The following is an 18778-nucleotide window of genomic DNA, read 5'->3' on the forward strand; positions in this document are numbered from 1 at the left end:
ATACAAAAAAAGACAAGTATAAAGTTACAAGTCTTTCCCATTGTTGACATGAAATATATAACCGTCCGACAACAAAACATTGTCTCTGTATAGAAAGTATCAATGCTGCTGGTAATAGTAGTGCGCATGGATATAATTATAAAGTATGGAAACATACACATTTATTTGAACAGAAGGATAAAAACTAAAAATTAAATAAATACGAAACACGCTTATACATCAATAATTAAATAACTAGCAGCTAAATAATAATAAAAATATATACAATACAAAATGACAGTAAATAAAAAGCCAATCATGTTGGAAGTGGTGCAAATAAAAATGCAACAAATAAAAAAAGCAGTTCATATGAGAAAAGAATTGTGTGAAAAATACCTGCAGAAAGGCTAACCTTTTCCCCTGTTTCCAATCTTTATGCTAAGCTAACTGGCTGTAGCTTCAGAGCGAGAAAGCCAAAGAGCATCAAACTTTACTTCTTACCTTACCTCAGGAGGAAGATATAAGTACTGCACTAATAGTCTTTTTAGTTTAAAGAGGGAAGATATGAAAGTACAAGATTGATGGAGGTGAAGTTTTTTCCTGTTTTCCTCTTAAAAGAAATAAGTTCAAACGTAAAATAAATGTGTATATACTGTGTGTGTGTGTGTGTGTGTGTGTGTGTGTGTGTGTGTTTATTTACTGTGGTCCAGGACTCCGGCTGGATAATGATCACTCTTCTCCAGAGTCCTGAAGTGGACGGCACGGCTGGGCTGGCTGTCATCCTGCGGCCCAACAGACTGCACCTAAACCCCCCAAAGAAAGATCCAGTTTCTTTAGGTGAAAACATGAAGCACTGCTCATACGTTTCAGGAAGCGTAGTTGGACTTCTATACAACTCAACACTGGGTACATTCCCAGCTGACATTAGCTGAGGATTATGTAACGATGACAAGAAACTGGCTTGCGAGGGTATATTTAGCGAGCAAATGGTGCTTTGGTTTTTGGGCGGGATCATGAATGATCAGTGGAGGACGTGCAAAACTGTAAATGTAGAAGCAGACTGAAAGCTTGGAAGATAAAAGAGGGAATAAAGATTTCAGCTAAATACTCATTTGGGAACATTTTCAGCAAAGCAAAACATGAAGCAACTAGCAAGAAATAAAGTTTGATGAGGTGTTTTTCATTCAAACAGATTATCAAGATTCTTCTAGCAGCTTCAGTGCAGTTAGCAGAAAATATTATATTCAACAATTATACAGGGAGAGAAATCCAGTAAACTAAAGCAAATTACAACATTTTTTTTACAAATGTCCCTTAATTAATATGAAAATATCCAAGAGTTTGTCCTTCTGAAAAAAAAAAAAAAAAAAAACTTCTCCAATTGGAAGTTTGAGCTCTGCAACCCGCCCCTAAATGACCAAATCCTTCACCAAACTCCATTAATAAATTCTCTTATTTTACCGTCCTCTCATCAGTGCATTGCTCACCGACTCTTCTAAAGGACATCCGCCTGCTGGCGAGCACATTTAACTGAGTCCTCCAGCTGAAGGACAATCTGTATCTGTCCGTTAAGCTTTAATGGATTCTAAAAAGTTTAATAGAGTCATGATAATGGAGTCACTTTAGATACTCTTCCTTTAGAGGGTAGCTGTAGTTTTTGCTGGCTTTTGATTCAAGAAACCATGAGCTCTATAAAGAAAATGTTCTGTTAATTAAACACAGGGGGTTTAAGAATAAAAGTCAATTTCTAAAATGCAGTTTATCATCAATGAGGTTCCTCAGTTGAATGTGTGCTTTTCCTCAAAACTATTTATCAGCTTTTTCCAGACTATTTAATAATGTCAACTTTTATGTTGTCTAAGAATTTACAGGATATAAACCTGCTTTATGGTAAACTATCATTATTAAATCAGGTATCTACTGTCAGCCGTACCCTTATATCTGCTCTTCTTAAACATGACAACAGATCAACCCAAACTAGAAGAGTCGAGGCAGCTTCCTTAAGAGGGGTGTGTGTGTGTGTGTGTGTCCGCCCGCCTCACCTGGACGCTGTAGTGTGTGTCCTCGTCCAGATCCCAGAGCACACACCAGCGACTGGACGTGTTCACCTCTCGGATGGAGCGCTGCATCAGGCCGTCCTGCCTCTGGAACAGATGAAGGACATGTAATGAAAAGCCGCTGCACCGCTGTTCCTAATTGAACATCATTATTTCCACATTTCAAGACATACGCCATGAATGCAAATTTAATCCACCAGCTTTAACGAGCCGCGTCGCTTCACTCGTATAAATTCAGCTCAAACAGTTACTGTCCCACTGGGAGGAATTAGGTCTGCAGGCTAGGTAGCACCACCAATCATTTGGAAGAAACAGAAGAAACACATGTACAGACAGAGATACTCTGCTGGTGCAAAAAAAAAGTATTTAGGACAGAATTCATGCACAAACATCATTGTTCTACACTGTGCCGTACTCTGAGACGGATTCATTAAAATCCACATATCACATTTTAAGTAGGGGAGACAAACAGTTGCTTGTCTCTGTCACGGGCTGACAGTGTTCTTCTTGTAGCCGGTTTAGAAACACGCCGCCTGTAGACACAGCATGGATTCGTTTAATCAACGTCCACCGACACAGTAATCATCAATTAACCTTGGGATAGTTTGGGATTTATGCTTCAGAAACAGGATTATTGTGCATCTTAAATACACTATCTCAAATTGGGTTACTTCCTCTCCGTGTGTGTGTGTGTGTGTGTGTGTGTGTGAGTGAGAGAGTGTGAGTGAGAGAGAGAGAAAGCGCTGTTGCGTAACGTGTGAATCTCAGCAGCCGGAGCTTCTGGGAGTTGGAACAACTTCAGATGAGTGAAGCAGCTCTTTGTCTCACTCGTACTGCTTCTCCTTCACAAACAGAAGGCTCAGCTTGTTACTGAAACAAAGTGTGTATGAAATAATCTCCTGCAGCGAGCCGGTATATGCGAGTCCAAACCAATCCTGCAGACTGACACGAGATCAGTGCCGTTTGGTTTTTACACCTTAAAAGCAGAATCCTGAAGATATGCATGATTTTATATAACTGCATCTAATATTTTCAGCCCTTATATATATCTTCACCCTCACTGAGCCACTTCTGATGACTAACATCCTGCATGGATACCTGCTCCATCACCTCCCCTATTAATATTTGAGTAAGGATTTTACATGAGAGCTTTCTGAGGTTATGGCAGGAGATGTTTTACATCCCCATCCTGGTTTCTTGCAAATGCCACGAGGTTGATGGATTCTGAGTCAGACGTGAGACGACTTAAAAAAAAAAGAAAAGAAAGAGAAGAGCTGTTTGGCATCGTGGATGTTCCTCCTGTGAGACGAGTCCTGGCCAAATCATTTCCACTAATGGAGACGACTCCCACTCAGAGATGAGCTAATGTCTGACTCTCCTCCTGCCAAAGTGTGGGTGGTAAAAACTGATTAGAATGAACCGAGCTGAGTTAGCAGCCAGGGTGTCAGGAGATGTGAGACGGACAAAATGTGGTGATATATGAGCAGAACGATACGTTTCCCAACCAGATGTACTTTAACCGCAGTACAAAGAGGGTGCTGAAGCCTCTGCAGCTGCCGGGGGACTGTGTTTGTGCAACTAGTGTAAAAAATAGAAGTTTGAAATCCAAGTAGTTCAGATGCAAACTTGACCAAACTAAATGATCAATTGTATGAAAACATAATTGCTTTATATAATCAATATACATCCAATGTTAAGTTGGAATAAACCACTGGTCTATACCGTGTTTCTTATTTTAAATTCACCAATTCCATGACCAATATTTGTGAAGTCTTTCTTGCTAACTGGATACTTAAGTTCCACTTCTTCTTTTGGCTGGAAATGTTTGTAATCAGGAGATTTGTTTTTTTATGATCACTACAAAAAGTACCGACGTCAACCTGCAGCCGGCCTCGACATTAACCCGCTTAATGAATGTATTCCTCAGACGCTATGAAAGGAGACAGCTCAAAGGTTCTGGCTTCATGAATGACGCAGCATTTTAAAAAGCTAAAGCTGATCACAAAACAATACATAATTCAACTTCAAGAAAGCTGTTTTCTAACCCAAAGCATGACAGCGATCCAAGTTTTCTGGGTGTTCAATTCCGAAATGATATCGCTTCAATCCGTTTCCCTGCAAATTGAATTGTCCGTCAACCAGAAGAGAGCGCAGGGAGAATCTGACTAGAGACAGATTAACTCATTATTTTCCAAGCTTTTTGAGGATTAAAGCAATTAATACAAATCCGTCTGTGAGCTCATTACCACAGACAGTAAATGTTCACGTTCTCACACACACACACACAGTGATGCTACAACTTCACTGTACCTGCTGTGAGATGGAGTACCCGATCACATTGTCCCCCTGAGGGACGTTCCAGGTCACCATGGCCGAGTGTGCCCTCAGCTGAGTCACCGACACGTTCACCGGGGCTGCTGGCACAGCTGTGAACACACACACACACACACACACACACACACACACACACACACACACAAAGGTATTACTTATTAAGGACGGTCAGAAGCACCTTTTGAGTTTACACCTTGAGTTTGCGTCCTGCCGCAGCAAAGAAAACTCTACGGCAGTTCCTGGAAAGACACCACATGGCCGAAAGTGGACACGCCAACATTATACCCATATGGACAAATCTGCAGCTGTAACAGCCCCCTCCATTCTGGTTTCAGGCTTCAACCAGACGTTGCAACTGCACATTCAATTCAAATTTCCCCAAAATGTCTAACTAACAATCTACAAAAGATTTAGGGTGGTGTTTCCTGGCGAACATACAGATGTCCCCCTGTCCTTACAGCGTCCTGCTAGAGAGCAGGACGCTGCACACACACACACACACACACACACACACACACACACTGTACTTCCCAACCTGAAGGCTCATGTTAATGGTCCTCTGGAGGCTAGTTAGAACCGACCGGAAACCTGAAGTGTTCGCTGAGAGATTTAAATCATCAGTAAACGCTGTGACCTTCGCTGAGAGGAAGGGACAGAGAAGGTAAATACATATTAAACAATAATCTACTATTTCTTTTATTTTGTTTTTCATGAGGAAACAGTTGGTAATTAAGAAGGAAGAAAAGATGGAAAAGAAGGGGAGTCAAAAAGAGAAGAACTAAAGGTTATAGATAGGATTGAAGACATAACTGTCTTCCACAAAACAAAGAAGGAAACCGTCTAAAGATAGAAGTAATAAAGATGGACAAAAAGGGCATAAAACAGCAGCCAATTAGCTAATCAAGGCTAAAAAAAGGACTTTGCATTATGACGTATTATAGTCCAATGGAAATCTGATTTCTCTTCAAGTTTTGTGTTCAAATGGAAACACAAAACTACATGGCAATGAGAGCTCAAATTAAGAGAACATCTTCACCAATTTGACATCACATAGCTGCAAAAAAACAAGCAAATACAGAAACGCACTGCGTGTAAAAAGTGATTCACTCGGCTGGAACACACTTGTTGTTGCCATGGTTTCAGGCTCATTGATGAACTCCTGAATCCAGAAACAGCAAACACAGAAATGACAGCAGCATGGCTTCCCTTTTTAAAGAAAAGGCTGCTGGAGGAAGCAGCACTGACATCAACTCTCCAAACATACAGACTGAAAAAAGAGTAGCAGAGCGAAAGCATCCAGTCGGGCTCTGTGGAGAATGACCGTGAATGTCAAGCTCATCTCAGGCTAACAAGCTAACCACAGCTCCTTATGCAAGCCAGCCTTCCTCTGCTCCCTGCAGGACACGCTGGCCAACAGTGGTCCAGCCATCAATCAACATAGTTCCTCTGATACTGCCGCGCAAAATAATCAGTACTCTGTGATAGAGAGCATCGAGTTCTTTTAATCTGTCTGTGATTTCCTACATTTCCCAGAAACCCCTTTTGACAGCACAGAGGAAGGCTTATGAACCTGTTGCACTCAGCATGTGGAGGTGGAGTAAAAGAAAGTGGGAGGCTTTTATTTTGGTCAGTTGAGAAAAATCAATATTGTTGACTACCCAATGTGTCCTGTGGCTGCGATGCATGTTGGTCTATATTTCTTGAGGCTGTGGGCGTAGAAATTGGCCACTGTGCTGATAAATTCCTGTCGGTGTAATCACTGAATGTCTGTGCTGAAAGAGGCTCCTTGATTCCGTGGAACCGCCCTGAAGCCTGTAATTCGGAGCTCAAATTCTCCATTTCTGAATTATTTTCTGAAATTGAACGCTGCACTATTTGGCCAAAAGTATGTGAACAACACCTAAATATTACACCCATATGTGATTGTTGAACATCTCATCCTAGAGCTTTAGGGCTCAACTTTTAGAAAATTGTTCCTTTACAGAGAGAATAGAGGACACGTTGACATAAAACACAAGTGTATATAGAATAAATAATCCCATCCTCCACCTACACACACATTCAAAACCATGTTCCCTCGTCTCTGCCAATGATAGCTAACATCCCCCTCCTACTCCCATCACGTTACGGCTGCTAAATCCCAAACGCTTTCATCTGCCAGGGCTGCAACGGCGTGCTCACACAGTGAATAGATTTCTGCAATTACATTATACACACCAGGAGAGGAGATGAGAGGGGAGGCTTAGGTGGAGTCAGGAAGACAAGAGGGAAATGAGATGAGAGAGGAAGAGGAGGATGAAAGATGACAGGAATATGACATAACAATTATTATTAATAGCAAATATCTTGGGCAGATACCAAGAGATGGCGGGTGAATTTTCAATCTTTTGGTTTTTGAGAGAAAAGACAGACGAAGGGCAACGTGAGATGGATGGATGGAGAGGGAGGATAAAAGATCAATGATGGAGGGAGTGGTAAGAGGTGGAGAGAGGGTGGAGGGAAACAGGGAGGAGAATAGGGATATTGATCGGTTCAATGGGTGTAAGAGCACACACACACACACACACACACACACACACACACACACACACACACACACACACACACACACACAGTCCTTGTTTGTCCTTCATGTTTTCAGCTGGTTTGTTCAAATTATTTTTTCATGCCCATTCATTCATTTTTTAACATTTCAGGACACATTTAGCCATGTTTCCAGTCTATAATTGTTCTATTTTAAGACAAATTTGTGATTAAATTTAACTATACAATATATAATATCATCATGAAGTAAATGCCAGATTTAATCCACAAATTAAACCAATAGAGATATTTGCTCATACAAGCAGATGAGGATTTTTTTTACATTATTTTATCAAATAATTTTAGTACGAATGAATAAATGATTTTGTCAATATTTCCATTAAAAGTCCATTTTGGTTTTATTCCACCAAACAGTTTTTTCCATAATATCTCAACATTTTCACAGGAAATGACAGCTGAAGCTTCAGCGCTGTTTTCAAATGCATCATCTGTAGTCTACACAGAGGTTTTGCTAAGAAATTGGAGCTGAAGTTCAACCGAAAACTCCATATTTCCTAAATAAATGTGGCTTATCTTTTTTTCAAACACATGCACACACACTCACATTGTGTTTGATCTTTCCACACAATGCTCTATTCATCAATTCTACTATGAGACAGACAAAAGCTTCTACCAAACATACATTTTCTTGTCAAATCCAACTCTGTGTTTCTCTGCAGCTCCTAGCAACACAACAATGACAGCGTCTCCACCAGCGACAAAAACAACAAGCCTCGAGACAGCCGTTGTTTACATCGTGTGTGTCTGACGTAAGACTCAGACCGTATAAATCACAGCCAAGTAACAGTTTGCTGATGAACTCAGACAGTCCAATCTGGCTAATGGCTTCCTACCTTCTCTGGGACGGGTGGATGCTGGAGATACAGTAACAACATATACATGCTGATTAAGATACAGTATGAACATGGGCCCCTAACCCTGAGACAATATTTAATTGTTTTTGAGTTCTTTTAAACAGAGGTTCTGGCCCCTTGGCCCACTCAGTAATCCTTCCATGACTGTGATCATATACTGGTAAAACTTGACGTGATCAGATTTTTAATTCTTGTTTCATTTTCTGCAAGTCAAGTGAAAGTTAATGGCCACATTATGCAAAAACATTTTTGACCTGGACCCAGATGTCAGCAATTGAGAATTTTAATTTGCCTTCTGTCGGTTAAGTTCAGTCACGTTCTGCAACAACTCATCAAAGCGCTGCTGCAACTCAGGTAGAAGAAACCCCCTAAAAGGAGACACAGGGGTCATTGCAATCGTCAGGTTTGCAGGGACGATCAGAGTCAACAGACGATAAGAATAAGTACAATCAACAATGAGAGCAGCAGTGATGTGAAGCAGAGCGGAGCAGAAAGGCAGCCCTCCACTCGTGAATAAAGAAGCTCTTTGCCCTGCTTCTTTTCAATAAAGACCTCCTGTGCTCCCCGACGTGCCGCGAATGTTCAGCTTCCGTCTTTCAGCTCCTTTTCCAAAAAACATTGGAGAACTTTTGTTCTGAAAACGAACAGCTCTCGTCTCGGTTTTCATCTTGCAGCAGTGAGACGTAACAGAGAAAAGTCATGAAACTATTCTGTGAGTATCACAGAATTGTAATGGTGTATGTATTTCTCATCCACGTTGGCGTAAAAGTTTAAACTAAAAGTTCATTGAGTTTTTACATCTAAACTCCAATGACAACTGGGCCAACTCAACCGAATGGAGCTCAATGTCAACTACTGTCTTCAGAGTCAACAATGATTCATGACTCTCAGATGAATATCACATGTTCAAGTGCAACTCAAAAGTACAACTTGCCAAATCCTTCACACCGTCAAAATGTAGTTTGCAATACCAGCACAGCAAACATCATATCATAGACAATAATGCTACTCATTCATTATAGTCTCCAACATGCAGTAAATACCATTATGATTAAGAATTAAGAAAAGTTGAGTTTCAGTGTTGTCCTGCAGTGATGCAGAGGCAAACAGATCTGCTTGGTGAGGCTGAATATGACCGCAAGTTATTGTTGAAAGAACAATGTTTCCGAGTCAAAATCAGAAATGATTTCAGGTAGAAATACCGTGCTAATAAATCTGTTGGTCTTGCCTTTTATAAGATTTTCTACTGATTTATGTACCAAACAAGACAAAGCTTTTCCCCTCCAGTTGTTTTTCATGAATGAAAATCCTCATTAAAGCTGAGGCAGAGAGCAGCAGGCTGGTGAGTTAACATGAGATGTTTATGCCATGTGGGGAAATATAAAGGCTTCATTGGCTGAATCAATACAGAGCCCCGTAAACGCAAATTAGCCGCCTCTATGATCAGCCAAACAGAAGCTGGTTGATTTGGCTTTGTTTGCCAAAGGCTGCTTATCATAAAAGCTCGTATGAAGATTAAGAGAAGAGGAATCTCAGGAGTGATGATTTAAGTGCATTCCTCCTAATTAAAACAGGCCAGGGAGCCAATCTCCTGCTCGACATTTCATTAAGGTTTTTGACAGTTTTACAACAGCTGTCCTTCTCGTTGAAATATACTGCATGAAAACAGTACACCCCCCATCTCACACACAAACACATGAACAGGCAACAACACATTAATGGCTGTATATTTTATGATTTTATGAAAATGTCTTCATCTTGAAAACAGCATCCATATGCAGGAAAACCACGAAAACAAAATGTCTAAACATTGAGAAAAAGACCAAGCAGCTTGTGAACTCTGAAGGTGGGGATACTTTCCCTCTGATTCACATTAGTTTAACGTCCATTTTCTTGTTACTGGTAAACATATAAATTAGGAACAGGACGTTATTGCTTCAGAAACACCTGAATGATGACCTGCAGTATTTACGGCTTCTATTAAAGCATATTTATGGTTTTTGAAAACGATATTTATGTCAATATTTCAGGGAAATGATAATTTCACTTTCTCATGAATATTTGTTATTTTATGAGAGAGGTGGTTGGAGAGACAAACAAAAACAAATTACGATGCATTTCAGCAAATATGTCAGTAGACAATTGTCTGGTTTACTAATTTGATGAGGTTTGTATTTTTCTAATGTATTTTTGCACATTTTAAACACGTGTCTTATCCTATACAAAATCCCTTCAGTATCTCAGTTCAGACAGATGTTTGCACCTGGAAAGGTTGTGTCTGGACTTCACTTTAAAGCCACACTGACACTGAAGATGAGAAGTTGAAAATATATAAGAGTGAAGACTCACTGGCTCCGACCAGCCCCGGTGTTTGCCAGCAGGTCAGCAGCAGCAGCAGCAGCCCGAGGTCCAGGTGAAGAGACGCGGTCATAACCTTCTCTGTCCTCGCGCACGCACACGCGCGCACCTCTGGCTCTTCTGCACGCCTTCTCCTCTTCCCTTCCCCTCCTTTAACTCTCCTGCGTTTTACTGGAAGTTTCCCCACAGGGTCACCACTGTTCCCACACCATCTTCATCCCCAGCACCCGCACTGCTTCCTCTCTCCTTCTGCGTCGGTTTTATTCACAACTTGCACAAAGTAGGTCAGTGGTATGCAGCTGCGAAGTCAAATATGATGAATGGAAACGCGACGCCACCGCTCAGTCCCCCTCGCGCAGCACAGGTAGCATAATCCCGCAGCCTGCGACGCTAACAGGTAGTTCTCTGCATGCATCTAGCGGGCTCGGTTTTGCGTCAAATCCGCCTTTCTCCGCGGCAGGTGGAAGGTCGCGGGGGTTTCAGCACCGTGGACAGCGTTCCGGCAGATCGGCTGTCATTCTAAGCGAAGCCAGAATAAATCTTCTTCGTTTGAGGATTTAAATAAATAAATAAATAAATATAGGGTGATATTTATAGGCGGGAGACGCAGGAGCGCAACGGTGGTCCGTCTCATCCAGCTCCGGTTCAATCTGACAGAAGCCTGGAGGATCAGAAAATGTCTGTCCGCAGGAGCTTCGGGTAACTCCTCCAGTCAACACACAGGCATCCTCAAACACACATAAACACAACAGGCATGCACGAGACTGACGTTACAAATCCTGTCACTACACTGAGGAGGGAGGAAGAGGAGGAGGGAGAGGATGGTGGTGCGGATTTCATTACCCTGAACAACCTGGCAACTGTTGATTATGTAATCAGATTACTTTTGACATGCCGTATTGGAATACAATAATCCATCAGTGTTGCATTAACTGAGTATTAAAATACTTGTTCTCACGATGGAAATATTTTTTTATTATCTGATGGATTATCTCCTCTTACATCGTCAAAGACTCCTTCCTCAGGCAGCTGACGACGTACCATGTTAAAAGACACCCTTTACCATGCTGGTGTTTGGTAAGCATAAAGAATCTTGTAAGTTGAAAAGTCCCAAAAAGGAACTTTAATCAACCCTTTACTCATCTCACGACCCCTCAGATTCATCTTTTACATACAAAACATACGATGAACTTATAAAACATGTTGTGTTTTATACATTAAAGTGTGAAAAGTAACAAACAATTTGAGATTAATTCAATGGAGTAAAAAGTACAATATTCACCTCTGAGATGTAGAAGTATAAAGCAGCATAGAATGGAAATACTCCGTAAAGTACCTCAAATTTGTGATTAAGTACAGTACTTACTTACATTCCACCACAGTGCATACTTGATAAAATCTGCAGTTTTTGTCAAGAAATCAAGACTATTTACAATTTAACACAAGAGAATGATGCAGAATATCTGCAACTTCACGACATTATGTCAATCAAACAATAATCGTCCTCCAGCTGTCTCCCAGCACCCATAATGTTAGAGTTGTAATTATTTGCAGCTGTGTCTCATCAACAGAACACTAAAAAAAATAAAAATAAAATGAATCCTCAAATTGCTCGTTATTACACACGCCGAGTTTGTTTGAGTGCCGACATCATGTTGTAACTTTTCCAAACCCTGTACACTTAAAAGCTGCTCAACAGTTTTCATGTTGTATTGTCTTACAATATTGACTCAAAGTATATTTAATGCGTCATTTTAGATCACTTTGACATCACTTTTTCTGTTGATCAGTGTGAAGAAAAAGAGACATTGAATCGACTAATAGTCTTGTAAAAACAACAACATACAAACACAGGGCAAAGGACAGTGGAGAAACTTTAAAACTTAGTTTGGAAGTCTATGGGGTCACAGATAAACAAGAAATAAAATAAATTATCCATATACATCAGGACGCCTGCCTGTGGCGGTTATTTTAGGCACTTAGGAGAAGGCAGAGCGCAGCGAGGATGAAGAACATGCTGCAGGGTTTAGATCACCCATCTGGTCTGGGAACGCCTCGGGATCCACCAGAAAAAGCTGAATCATCCGCAGGAGAAAAGGACGTTTGAGCTCCACAAAGGCAGAGAGAAGGAAGCATCAATAGATGCACTGAAGTTGAGAAAAGGGAGTTTAAAGTTTTCCAGCTGGCTGGCAAACTGCACAACAGATACAAAGGTCACAATACCTTCATTCCATGTCCTTTTGAGGATTATTTTACGCCAAAAATCATTGCTGCACAACTTACATCTTACAAAATCAGTGACATCTTTAGATAACTTCTCAACTTCTATCTCGTGTTATCGTTGGGATATTCTATATTCTATTTCAATTCAATTCAACTTTATTAATCCACGAAGGCAATATAATTATGGGTGAGTTCAGGATACAGACATGCACACAGACAGAAATGTATTAGTAACTGTAAGTAACAGTATTAAGACTGTGTTGGGCAGATGTGGCAATGGTTTATAAAAAAACAAATCTGAAATAAATGTCAACAATAAATATAAATAAGGAAACAGTCCACAATAATTTGTAATTATATCTATACCTTTATTGCTTGTTTTGAAAGGAAAAAATAAAGTTAATTATTGTCCATTTCAACTAAAGAAAATAAACTTTATTTTGATTTACTCTCCATAGTTCATTTGGATTAAATACATCTGTTTTGCTGCGTGTGTCCCTCTACTATTGACATTCATATTGAAATGTATATAATAAAATTACTTAGAATTCAATCTATTTAAATATGTGATTGAATAAGACTTGCCAGTAACCAGAAGGATGTCCAGCCTGGATGTTACACCCTGTGCTCATGTTTAATGTCTAAGTGATTGTTTACATGTTTTATTATCTGTAATCGTGACACCAGATATAATTCCTGGTTCAGCTCATGCGTCTCGTTCGTATCTCCACATCCTAATGAGGACAAACAGATTACTGCAGATGTTTGCCCCTGTGTACCGACTCTCTCCACCAAGGGGCGCTAGCAGCCTGCAGATTCAAGGGTATTAATCAATTTCCTGCATTTCTGCATTTTACTACTGTATTTTATTTCTTACACAGCTTTTTAGTGTTTTAATGACTGTTTATAATGTTTCTTAATTGTTCTTAAATCTCCTTTTTTGCCTTGTGTTTTGATGCTTTTAATGGGTTTATGTGAAGCACTTTGAATTGCCTTGTTGTTGAAATGTGCTATACAAACAAACGGGCCTTGCAGAACATTATTTGTCCTTTGGCAACACCAAGATTTTGAGTCAATGAACTTCAGATCACTCTTCCTCCAGCAGAGCACACACACACCAGTACACACATCCAGTACATCCAATTATTAACTATGGGTCTGAAGTCTGATACTGATCTGATCTTGGTGAACAGACAACGAACACACCACTACATCTTACGTGAATGTTACTCTTCTTAAAACGGCGTCCACCCCATCACAACTGAAGATGCATTCAATGAAGAGGGGAAATTGGAGGACATTAGAGCATCTGCACCAAATCTCATGGCGATGCGTTTCATGTTTGTCAAGAAATTTCACTCAAAACCCAAAATGTTAACCTCAGGGGGGCGCTAGAGGAAAAGTCAGGGGGATCACTAACGTCAGTGTTCATCCTCTAGGAGCATGAACACTAAACACGCTGCTAGCTCTCAAACTAATGCAGTATATTAACATGAGTTCCTAGCGTTCACATTTGTTCCTAAAACATCCACCAAGCCATCTTTACTTACACTTGGTGAGCCATCCTGAAACAGTTCTTTAAAAAACAAATGCCTTATATAAAAAGCACTGAGCTGCAGGCTTCATTCCAATCTTCCACAGCCGAGTGGGTTATGCTTCTTTACAGTCTCCCTCAGAGATGTGAATGCAAATCACAGCACATGATGATGGCGAGCATTTCCCATCAGAAACGCTCCCTGCTGAGGTTGGACAGATCATTTATGGTACTTTAATTCAAAGACTGTCCCTACATGATTTCCGCTTCTTCATTTCTTATATTTCACACATTTATGCGCCCGTGACAACTGCTGGATCTTTACTTGAGGGGGGGGAGAAATGCTTGAAATCACAAGGCCTAATTATAGATTTATTTATTTTTTAATTCCTTTGCTAATTATGAAAGCCAGCCATGCATAGGCTAAGTGAGCAGCTCCACATATGGTACTGCAGCCATGAGGAATGTCTGAAACCACGTCCATGCTGCAGGACGCCACTAGGCTTTTACCTAATAAGGTTGGTAGTTTGACGCCTGAGAAAAGAAGAGACATTGTGAAGAGTGTCCAGAACGTCATGTTGTTCACTCTGAAGTTTGCTGGAAGTGATGAGCATTGGTGCGTTTTATGAGCAGTGAGCACTGTGCCAGACTTCATTAAATAAATAGAGTTGGGGAGCCATGGTCAAAAACTCTACAGGGTTCCTTTAAGTCCAATCAGGTTTAAAGGGCATTTCCATTGTAGTATAAGTACACCTACTAAAGAATACAACAGAAATGCAAAGATCTTGAGTTACCACGTTTAGCACAACTCCACTGAACTTCAGCTTCAGTAAAACTTCACTCCAGTAACTCAGGATCGCCATCTTGCACGGCACTAAACTGGTCATGTCCGTTTAAAACTCCAAACTCTTCATCTCTCAGAATATTCACAAATCTGTCAAATCAGTGTTTAATACCTCAATCTGGGATTTTCTCTTTTGGTCGTATAGATTTGGATCAAAAATCCTTCAATCTGCTTCACCATGCCACTAAATCACGTTACAATAAATATTTATTTAGTATATTTAATTATCTAAATCTAATTAGTACAATACAGCTCTTTCACTTATTTGATTTCATATATATATATATATATATACACACACACACACATATACACACACATGCATACATATAGATCCTTGAATAATAACATGTTTTACACAACCTTAACCCTGAGCTCTTAAACCAAAATTTACCATTTAACCAACCCTCACCTCTCTATGCTTGTGAGCACATTTGGTCCTCACAAGTATAGAATAAGAATGCCACACAGGCCCTTTGCATACTCGATGCAGACACTCACACATGAGTCAACAGTGACACTTCCAGTATATTCGGGGCATTAAGGCTTCAGTCCTACTGACACCCAGGGGAACTTGTGTCCTTTGTCAAAGCAACTGGTTCTGCCACACTGGCAGCTTCAGCTAGGAGGCGGCGTGTGTGTGCGCGCGTGTGTGTGTGTGAGAGACAGGGAGTATGAAAGAGAGAGAGAGAAGTCACTGTATATACATGCTATATATGGTCATTAAACACAGTGGGTTCCCATGTTGCAGCAACACCTTAAAAAACCCTCCATAAATCCAAAAGTACTTACAGTCACACTCAAACCGTTTGATTGACAGCTAGCACCAGCACAGCTACGAGTGCTTAGCAACAAGGACAGAGACAAGTATGTATTATAGCTCTTAATCTGTCATCTTGACAGAAAGGAGGATTTTCCCCGCAGGAACTGCAGCCAAAAAATGGTGGACTTTCATACTGAATTTTAAACCTGAGACCATTCAATCTTCTTCAAAGGCTTTCGCCATGCTTTCATTATGATTTCATTCTATTTTCAGCTGTTAGCACTGCTGATGCCATTATCGTTGTTTTCTTTTTGGGATACTTGTGCAATATCCTAAATGTTTATAGTAAGGTTTTATGACAAAATATTACAAAACATTACAAATGACAGCATACACAGACACTAGGAGATCAGGGGGGAGGGGGAGGCACCTGTGGCTGCATCAGACTCTCAATGAAAACTAGCTGAGCTCTGCATGATTAACAGATCGAGATAGTCCTCGAACCATCTCTTCATTGCAAACCAAGACAATTTAAACTCCGTCTAGTTCATTACTTTTACTGAGAGACATCCCAAAAAACTGTTGGTAGATAATGAAAACAGTTTCACACAAGTGATAACGGATAAAAAAAAAAGAAGAAAAGAACCAAATCATAAAATCTATGGTTATGATGATAGAGACACGCATAATATTGCAAGCTGCTTCCATTTCCAAGTTAGTCAGTGGAATCAACTCTTAATTAATTCATCTACTCATTAAAACATTTATTCTGAGTTCACGCAGCAATTCATCCAAACTAAATTACAAATAATTTAAGGAAAAGAGGCAACAGTTATAGATTTTGAATCTAAAAGTACACGGTTAAGTTTTGGAAAGATCCCAGCCGTAGTCAAAAGAAAACATTGTTGATTGATGGTGAAAAAGGGGTGCAAACAGATGTTTCTCATGTCAGAGGTCACACAATTTATGTATTTCTTTTGAAGAATCTGAGGTTATTGGTACACAGTAAAATACAACATTTTGTCACTATACCAAACTCACTTGCAATAACCTTCATTAAATAATCAATCCTGAGGCTGAAATGTTTAGGCTGAAACTATTTTGATAATGGATTCATTGTTTCAATTGTTTTAAAATAAGAAAATGCAAAACAGCATTCTTAAATGTGATGATTTTCTGAGGTTAAATGCTGACAAATTGAAGATTTTGGTAATATTGTGTTGTTTTAGAGTAATTGAGAAAATAACCAAAGGATTAATGATCCTTCATTTTCCAGTATTTTCCCATTTCTTACCAGGGGACCCTGGTAAGAAACTACAAAACTATATTTAATTTCTGTCATTTAATTATTAATGCCTGATAAACTGTATGTCTACTGCATGCAGATATCTATCTGCAGCTTTTAAATATTTATTAAATGCAGTCTGGCTGTTTCAGTCGACTCCACTTACTTGAGGCCCCTGAGGTCGTCTCGAGTGTTTGTGTGTTCCGGGGCCCTCTAACTTTGCTAGCGTCAAAAACTGTCCTTCTGAGGTTCAGTGATGTTCCTCCATGTGTGTGCGAGTGCGTCTCGTCTCCAGCCTCTGGCATGGTCAGGTCCGATTTCTATCACTGCACTCTTTGGACGAGTTAAGAAAATGGTTTGCGCTGCCGCTGCAATGCACCAGTTATCCATGAGTTTGTGTATTCTCATTCATTCATTCATTCATTCATGCATCCATCCGTGCATCGATTCATTCCTCATCAAACCTCTTTGTAAATCATCTCCAGCCCAGATGTGTATTCTTGCGCTGCCTGCCCTGCAGTTACCATACCCATAATCCCCTGGCTCATAGCACTGTAGTTCAGCGCATGGTTGCCTTGCTCATCATCCACAGCTGTATGTGCCCGGCATCTTAACATGTCAGATCTCATCGGACAGTACGAGTCTAAAGAAGAGGAAGAACCAAGAGGACCGAAATGATCAAACTTACACTTGCTAAAAGCTGCATAACGCTGTGTTGTTGGGTGTCATTTATCAGTGAGCTTGGGACTACAAGTGACATTACACAGTCTTTTGATTCAAGGGTGAAATGAGATTATAATTGCGTAACAGGGGTTTAAAGGAAGAAGATGACACAAAAGACCCTCCCTAGAAAAGTGAGGTCAAAGGTACGGGAAGCAGGCTTAACCACCACTCAAACCAGAAACGCTTCGGGTTGGTGTTTGTTTTTGATCAGGCGACAGCTCCGGGTCTGAAAAATTAAGCCAACACGCAAGTGCCAAACACTGCAGTTCCTTAAATGGCCAATTGACATTGGCTCCAAAAGCCAGCCAATCCCCATAGACCCCCCCCCTTGATAAAATGCCCAACTGTCGGTACAATACCACACTCCACCTGTGGGTGACGCCAAATATTGAAAAGAAAATATAAGGATTATCTTTTACTTTTTGAAAACAAGGTAAGTTGCAAGATTTTCCTTTAAAATGTTGATCCTTTTGTAAATGTTCTTTTAAGTACCTGCATAATAATAAGTACATCTTTTCTCCACTGTCATCTTAATCTTTTCTTGTTTTAAGAAAGGTTACTAAATTAATGGTAGTTATTAGCTTGATGCAAAAAGACTGTTGGTCAAATCACTGCAGGAAGAGGCCCAAAAATAGACAAAGTGATTTGCAGCATCCCGGTAAAGAAAAGGCTCGTTTATAGTGGTACAAAAGGTGGAACTACTAATAAGTTTTCAAAACGTTCTTCCACAACATCTTCAGAATCTCTCCAGAAAATCAAGGTTAATATTTAATTCATCCTTCAGAAAACAGCTTGTTGGATTAATATGGGAAATACAGCATCCCTACATGACTCAGTGTTGTCTGCTCATCAATGTGTAATACATCGTCCCTTGTGTGCGATGTGTTTTCTTAGGTGGCCCTTCAAAAAACTTAACTTCCTCATAAATAAATATTGCATCCTGCATCTGCATGGTACAGTATCTTGTTTCTTTGTACACCAACAAAGCAGGAACACAGTGTTTGAGCCCGGAGGAGTCAGACACAGTCAAAGTTCCTCACCAAACAGAAGTCTATTCATCATCGGTTTTTGCCAGGAGGCAGTGTGTACCCATTACTAGCTGCATTGACCACATCTGTGGAGAGAGTCAGGGGATGTTTTCCATTAGGAACATGGAGCTGCTTTGTGTGCAGCAGCTTCAGAGTTAAGGGTGAGGGCTTTTAGAGCATGCTGAACGCTTA

The 18778-nt window shown here is 40.2% G+C and overlaps 1 protein-coding gene across 3 annotated transcripts in view; it reads right to left on the reverse strand.

Annotated features, from left to right (window-relative positions):
* Positions 1 to 18778, reverse strand: part of LOC116386028 (fibronectin type III domain-containing protein 4-like) — a 38692-nt gene that overhangs the window by 4079 nt on the left and 15835 nt on the right. For 2 of the 3 annotated variants that reach the window (XM_031851980.1, XM_031851979.1), the window contains 3 exons: positions 4347 to 4462; positions 2022 to 2123; positions 680 to 782 (listed from right to left, as the gene is read on the reverse strand). In XM_031851980.1, the coding sequence (XP_031707840.1) occupies positions 680 to 782; positions 2022 to 2123; positions 4347 to 4406 (265 nt within the window). In that variant the 5' untranslated portion in view covers positions 4407 to 4462. Of the gene's footprint in view, positions 1 to 679; positions 783 to 2021; positions 2124 to 4346; positions 4463 to 10177; positions 10994 to 18778 lie in introns of those variants that run through there. The other variant, XM_031851978.1, reaches the window with a different exon arrangement.

Source organism: Anarrhichthys ocellatus, unplaced genomic scaffold (assembly GCF_004355925.1).
Source record: "Anarrhichthys ocellatus isolate YVR2014 unplaced genomic scaffold, GSC_Weel_1.0 scaffold12, whole genome shotgun sequence".
Taxonomy (NCBI): domain Eukaryota; kingdom Metazoa; phylum Chordata; class Actinopteri; order Perciformes; family Anarhichadidae; genus Anarrhichthys; species Anarrhichthys ocellatus.